This window comes from Talpa europaea (genome assembly GCF_964194135.1).
Source record: "Talpa europaea genome assembly, chromosome: 5".
Taxonomy (NCBI): domain Eukaryota; kingdom Metazoa; phylum Chordata; class Mammalia; order Eulipotyphla; family Talpidae; genus Talpa; species Talpa europaea.
In genome coordinates this window covers 27,293,870-27,301,392 of record NC_140071.1, presented here as the reverse complement: position 1 = coordinate 27,301,392, position 7,523 = coordinate 27,293,870, and the positions used below count along the sequence as shown (strand labels likewise).

The following is a 7,523-nucleotide window of genomic DNA, read 5'->3' as shown; positions in this document are numbered from 1 at the left end:
TTGTTATAATGACTCTTATTTCTTGATTCTTCAGGTATTATTTTAATTATTGCTGTTTCTTTATTAGCAGTGCCTGAGTATATCTAGTAACTTTGCAGTTCTGGCACAACTGCAGGTTTTCACTGCTAACACTGAGGCTCTGAGTGGCAACCTGACTATTTGCTGTAGCACTGTGTGATGATCGAGTGCTTTTGTCAGAAGCCATCTGGTCACAGAGACCACACTAGTCCTTTGGGTGGGCTCCCTTCCTGTTGAGCATGTCATTTTCAGTTGATTAGAAGCAGAGTGGTTGGAGAGATGAAAAGACAGCGGCTTGTGGTTTAGACTTATTGGGGTCTTTTGATGAGAAATAAAGCCAAGCTCAAGCTATAACCTTGACCTGAGCCAGTCATGGGTAAGACAAGCAAAAAGTGCCTCTGTGTGCTCTGGTATAGAAAGAGTGAGAAAGCCAGAATCAGTGAATCAACAAATATTTATTGACAAAGATTAAATCGGGGTTAAATTTATCTTAATTGCTGAATTGATAGGTATATTGTTATGCAAAAATTACTTTAATTTGAAAATCTCAAATGATCATAAATATTTAAAACATGGTATAGCAGCATGGCCATGAGCTCCCACAATTTGTCATCTACATTTCGGCCTGACACTGAATTGCTTTTTATTAGAAAAATGCCATTTTTATTTTTATAAATATAAAAATATATTTGTTTAATACCTGTCTTCTTTTTTCCCTTTCCTCCCCCTGAAACTTCTAATTTAGTTTTATCCCAATGACTGCTTCCTTTTTCACTCCATTTTCTCTTAATGCCTGCAAGAATAAATTATATTTTTATAATTTCATTTCACATAGGCTGTAGAGATGAGGCAGAATGAGTGCTGCCATCTTAAAAGATTCAGTGATACAAACTACTTTATCCTCCAACCAGAGGTGGAGGTCTTTGAAATGCAACTTATTGCTTGGATCATGAATTGCAAAATTGAGTGCAAAATTCTTTTTGTCTCAGCCATAAGCTTGAAATTTGACTCTGGAAAAATCGAGTCTTGTTCTTTCTGTTCAAAGGTGAACCTCCCAAATATGGTTACTGTAGTTGGTTTTCTCATGGGTAGTTCTCATGTTAGGGTCTTGTTGTTGCTGGGGGGATGTGAGAAAAAGACATTTTGTCTTACTTTATAAAAATGAATTGTACAAATAGTTGGCCTGTTCTTATTCATATATTAAGCACAGTTAAATCCAATTGCTCAATCATATCAGGTCATCTTGTTATGTGTCTAGCTTATAATCTAGTTTGGAAGATAGTACTATTCTATCTATCAAATGAAACCAATATTTTGCCAATGTAGAATTTCAATAGTTAGTGTGGGGTCGAAGGAGCTATAGTTTTGGGGGAGCTCAATGGTGTTTGGAATTTTCCAGAAAGGCTTCATAGAATTATTGAGTCTTGAATGTGGTCTTCAAGATGGGTGGGACTTGTAAGGGTTGGAGCGCAGAATAGAGAACATTTCAGTAATGTTAATAGCATGGACAAAGGCAGCATATTGGTTAATTAATGATGTATTTGGGCCATCGTGTAGGTTAAAAATTGTGTTGGTTTTTCAAATCTCAGTTCATTTCACAAAGGCTTTGCTATGCTGATTTGCGTTTACATCCTACTTACATGATTTGGGAGTCAAGCTGAGGTGTGTGTGGGTTCATACACTCACAATACAAGATGCTGATCTGGTTCTCTTCACTCTTGGTCTTTTGCCACTGTAGCTACCTTTTCCTGGTTCCTTTAACCAGGATGATGCCTTCTTTTTTTATTTTATTTTATTTTAATTTATTTTTTGGGGGGCTTATATCAGCATTTTATGAATTTATTTTTTAAATTAATTTTTTTATTTTTATATTCCCCATGCAATTACAACCCCCTGATTTTGGCCCCAATCCCACCTTTCCCCGCCCCCCCCCCACCCAAAGTGTGTCTCTGGTTCACAGTTGTTTGTTGATTTTGATTTTTTTCTTTCTTACAGTTATTCTTTTTCCTGGTCCCTTATTTAAGTTTTCTAGATTCCTGCTATGAGTGAGACCATCCGGTATTTTTCTTTTTCTTTCTGGCTTATTTCGCTGAGCATGATCCCTTCCAGCTCTATCCATGTTGCTGCAAATTGCATGTGTTTATCTTTTTTGAATGCTGAGTAATATTCCATGGTGTATACGTACCACATCGTCTTGATCCAGTCATCTATTTTTGGGCATTTGGGTTGTTTCCAAAGCTTAGCTAAAAAATATGGAACGCTTCACGAATTTGCATGTCATTCTTGCACAGGGGCCGTGCTAATCTTCTCTGTATCGTTCCAATTAAATCAAGTCTTAAAACCCTGTTCTTCATAAAATTATGACTCCAAGGCCTCCCTGGTGGCACACCGTGTTGAGCATCGCACTGTGAAGCTGTCCACAGTCTCTGCAGTGCAGGTTCAATTCCTGGCCAGCCAGGGGGAAACCCACATGGCACAGCCCACCTCTCCTGCCTCGCCTGCTGCTCCCCTCAGCAGTGTCTTCGGTCAGGCTGCCTGTTCTGCTCCCCATTCTATCTCTGGTGAATTCTCTCACTCTCCTGAACCTCTGACTGTAACCCAGTTCTTGTATAAATAAATAAATCTTTAAAAACGGGGTTAGACCCATTTGGTCCTGGATGTAATGAATCAAGATCAGCCTTAAAAAACGAAATAGAATGGAATGAATGAGAACTTTAGTATTATTTTGTGAAGCTTTGTTATGGTCATCAATACACATATGTGCCTGTGTATGGTGTTGCTACAATAAAATACAGGTAGCTTTTGTATTTGATACTGGGTAGTGGCAAAAGTTTGAAAAAATTATTCTAGATAATAGTCACATCTTTGCTAAGTTTTACGGTGAGGATTCTCTGGGGAAAATTCCAGTTTTCTGACTGCAGCAGAAAGATAATTTACAATTGTCACCTTTGTCCCACCAAAAACTTGTAATTGCTTGAGATACTTAGGTCAGAAGGACTCTGGTCAAACTGGTTTCAGAAATGCTGCCTATTATAGCTTCTTATCCCAAATATTTATAATGCACATAGCAGTCTAGAAATAACTCTGACATAAGGAATCCTGGTTAATTTTCTTAACCTGGAGCTCCCAAATTAATGAGAACATTAAACACTTTATTTTTCACACCCATTCAACTCATATAGAACAACTGTTTCACAGAATGTTCTTTGGGAAGTGATTAGTTGTATAAAAGAAAGGAGTGTTGCCTCTAGAATTCCAAAAGTAAGAATTCATGTATGCTTTGTGGGTGTGTCCTGCTAAGATACATCTATTTATTTGATTTGTTTCTTGAAACCTAGGTCCAAAGGGGATGACTTTTGGGGGCTAATATGAAGAATGGGGTGAGTGGTAGGAACAGAAAAATGGCAATTCCTGGGTAAATTAGGGAAGATAGAATAATAATAGCATGGGCTACATGGCATGTCATGGGCTAGGAAAGTTTCCCTAAAGTGATCCATGTCAATCCCCTGGATCCTGTGAATGTGACCTTATTTGGAAAAAGGGACTTTGCTGATTAATTAAGGAACTTGAAATGAGATTATCCTGGATTAACCAGGTGGGTCACAAACTCTTACAAGAGACACACAGAAGAGAACAGACACACAGAAAAAGAGGTGCTGTGACCACAGAGGCCGAGACAGGGGTAATGTGGCTGCAAGTCAAGACTGCCAGTGGCTGCCTAGATGAGACAAGGAACGAATCTCCAGAGGGAGCTGTAGCTGGCGCTCCTTGATTCGGGGCTTCTGGTCTCCTGAACTGAGCGAGAAGACATTTTCATTGTTCCAACTCACAGTGTTTGTGGTAATTTGTTGGCAGCCAAGAGAAATAGTCTAGAAAGGAGACATTGAAGCAAAACCTCAGCCATTCAGGATCTTTCCGAGTCAGCCCTGACTGCTGTTACCTCAGCAGAGGCACAGTAGGGTCACCAGCTCTGAAGGTGGCAGGTTTCCCCAAAATTCCTAATCCTGGGATGTGATTTCTGATCACACTTTAGTTTGCTCCTCCTCAACCATGGCCCTCATAACGGGCATCATGAACTGTTTCTCCTTCTTCCTCCAGGCCACAGAGGCAGAGTGCTGCACTTGGCTTTGAGTCCAGATAAGACCCAAGTGTGTTCTGCTGCCGCGGATGGCACAGCCTATATTTGGAACTGCTGCTAGCCTCTCAGTCCCTCTGAGCTCCAGCTTCCTCCTTGCTCAGTGAGAGTAACCGCACTGACCTTGTCTTTTTCATGGGGTTGTTGAGTATCTAATGAGATGAAGTGCTTTTTCTGACTTGAGAGCCTGTTCTTCCTTAGGTGATTTTGTTTGCTCTGCTCTCATTGTATTTCCCAGAGGCTGTCTTTGACACTCCCCACCTCCTCTTTGCTCTTCCTCCTCCTCCTTCCCACTCCACTCTTTCTTGCTAGAGCTGTGTTTTCCCTGCTATAGTCATGTACTATCTATAGCAGAGATTTCTTGACTTTTCTCCAAAGCTCTCGCCCCATATTTCTATTTGCCTCTGCATATTTGAGATCCTTTCCTCTCATTCAACTTTGGCTCTAATATGCTTTCAATACAGTAAAAACACATTCACTTTGGACTTGCACCACGGACTTGGGGAACTTGGAGGAGACACAGGGGGAGAGACATGGAAGAGACACTTGGAAGAGACACGTGGGTGACAGACACATGGGGAGGCTGGCAGTGGCAGCCTTTATCTTGATTTGTACTTTGCTTTTTTGCTTCTCTCCTCCCAGACTTGCCTGGCCCCTTCTGTCCCTTTCCTATGATTCCCCACCAAGACTTGCCTAAGACTTGCTCGACCTTTCAGTCCTCAGTATCTCACTTTGGACCACCCCTAAATGGCTGGTCATTTGCCTATGAGGGGATGGGTAATTTTGGGTGTTTTACTTGGAATACGCTTTCTTCTTCTCTTTCTGTGCACACTAACCATATTGAAATATTTTTAAGCTAAGAGTCTCCATTGTATTTGTGCACACGGATGGCAGGACCCTTTTAGAGCCTGCAAGTTTGCCTGTCCCAGGGTACCCCTTGGTCTGTGTTGTAGGGGACACAATCTGCCACTTCCCCAGACACCAGAGGTGAGGGTAAGGATGATTAATAAATCTCAGACTAAACCTGGCTATGGAAGTTTCCAGGAATCAAAGGTGGGATCAGAAAAGATTATCAGCCAGAGGTGGGGGCAGAGATGATTATCAATCTTAGAAGACCAACCCAACCTGACCCCAGGCCATAATTTCCACAATAATTCTATCAAAGAATGTTATAAAATAATGTTTTTCCCTTGCCCTGGTAAAATGCAGCTCTTGTTCTTCACAACTGCCCCGAGTGTCTGTGCAGACGTCTCTCCTTCCTTGTTCACCATACCTCAATAAACTTGCCATGTGCTGATGAATGGGGACATCTGCTGAAATCTTTCTCAAAAGGATCCAAGAACCCTATGCACTGAATCCCATCATCTGAACTCTATCAGAATCACCCCACTTCTTCACAGGACTTTTTTCAAAACAAGCTTTCAGCCACTATTCAATACCCACTTCTTAGTATGGGATGGCAGCCACTGTAACCGTGTTGGACCTGCCCAGGCTCAGCAACAAGGAGAACCAAGGAATCATCCAGATAACCCAGGGATTAAATAGGAACAACTGAGATAAGAGGCTGACTTTCTGGTGCATCGTTATAGCCCCTTAAATTTTAATACCTACTATTCACTTATTTGCCTTTAGAAAATGCTCAAGGCATTTCCTGTTCCTATTTCTCACATAGACTCAGGGTCTTGCATGTAAGTATGAATAGCAGTTGTTGATGTGGAACAATGGCCTTGGAAGTGTCACCTCATTTTCTTTAACCTGCATGCTCCAGACTGGCTGTTTGTGTTTCCCACAGAAATGATGAGTTCTAACTGTGTTTGTTAGTAGACAGACCTGACCTTAGTGTCACTCCTTCTGGAATTTGTGGATACGTAACATTGTAAGTCACATAACCCACGACATCAGTCCCTTAATTGCTCCCTTGCATTATCCTCCAGGTGACTGTATTATTCTGCCCCATATTGCAGGTGGTACCTGCCTACTACAGTGAGTGCAAAGAGACAGGCACAGTCATAGGAACTGACTTTATATATAAGATCAAAAAGTGACAGTAAATGAAATGAAATAGAACGATCTAAACTGGTCTTTTCATAGTCATTTTTATCCAGTTGATGTGCTTCTGTGAGAGAAGATTATAGATGCCAGGGAAGCCTGGATCTCCACATTTCCCTTTGGCACCACGGGAAGTGATGCCTCTGAGCTCACCCTTGCATATCAAAGGACTGCCAGAGTCTCCCTGGGGAAACACAAGAAGGGTGATGGGGAATTAGCATGGAGCATGACCATTATCAGGATACAGAAATTTCATTAAATGTGAAGTTAAAACTTAGTTGAAACTTAATAGACACCTTGACCAATTGAAAATTACAGCTTAAAAAAACAGAAATGTTTGGGAATAAACTTGATTCATTTATAAACTAGTGAAAAGAGAAATAAAATATTTATTGTTTACACTAGCCACTGATTTTGATATTTATCCTCCATTTTAGAAAGATGACCCACCTGTATATCATTTCTTAAAATGCTTAGTAACTCAAGGGGTAAAATGGCCAAATGTAGATGGGGCAAAAGGCAAAGAGTAAAAACCATATTTTCAAGCATCCCCTCAGGTAGTTATCTTCCAAAACCCCCAGAACCAGCATAAACTTTGCTTTCACCGTCTCCAATACCTAGAACCTACTCCCTAAATCTCTTTGAGCAGCTGATGCTGGATGGAAAGGCTCAGAAACCAGTGATTACACATCAGAGCTGACTCCACAGCACAGAGGCTTCAGTTATTCATAAGTTGGCTTTTTTCTCCCAGAACGTGCCACCTCTTGTGTGACCGCATATTCTGTCAGGGAACTCTAGAATCGCATCTCTAACTGTATGTGAGAACTCGAGTCTGGCTTTGTCCCTCAGTGCCCCAGCTTTGGGGAAGGCGGGTGGAGCTGGATGGAGTGCCGCTGAGGCCTGTGTGCAGAGCTGTGCAGTGTAAATCTACCCATTTTCCCCCTTCCTGGTGATGTGAGGGCTGTGGGAAGCTCCCTTTGCAGGCAAAAGTTAGTCTTACACGTGTGTGAAATCAAGAGCCATGTGAGAACCCTGGGTCCACTCGAACAGGTGTATTTATTTCCCCTGTCTAATGCAGTGCCTGACACTCTCAGAATCAGTCCTTAGATCTAATTTCATCAAGAGCCAATTCAGAGGTGTCTTGGGCATTGAGAGAATGGGCAGGACAGCAAGGTTTGGATGGCAAGGGAGGCTGGTGGGGAGGGGACAGACATCTTGGCATGGTGTGCCGGCCTCAGGATGCTGCGTGTTGGCTGCAAAGGCCTTAGTGTCGGGGTCCTTAGGTGCTCACGATGGGAGCTCAGAGTAGAAAATGTGTGAT

At 41.8% G+C, this 7,523-nt stretch overlaps 1 protein-coding gene across 1 annotated transcript in view; it reads right to left on the bottom strand.

The window, feature by feature from the left end:
* Window positions 1-6,224: 6,224 nt before the first annotated feature.
* LOC311170499 (granzyme A-like) overlaps window positions 6,225-7,523 on the bottom strand; it is a gene marked incomplete at both ends in the record, with an annotated part of 42,963 nt that continues 41,664 nt past the window's right edge. The window contains one exon of the mRNA XM_084232915.1: window positions 6,225-6,386. Within this exon, the coding sequence (XP_084089041.1) occupies window positions 6,225-6,386 (162 nt within the window). The remainder of the gene's footprint in view (window positions 6,387-7,523) is intronic.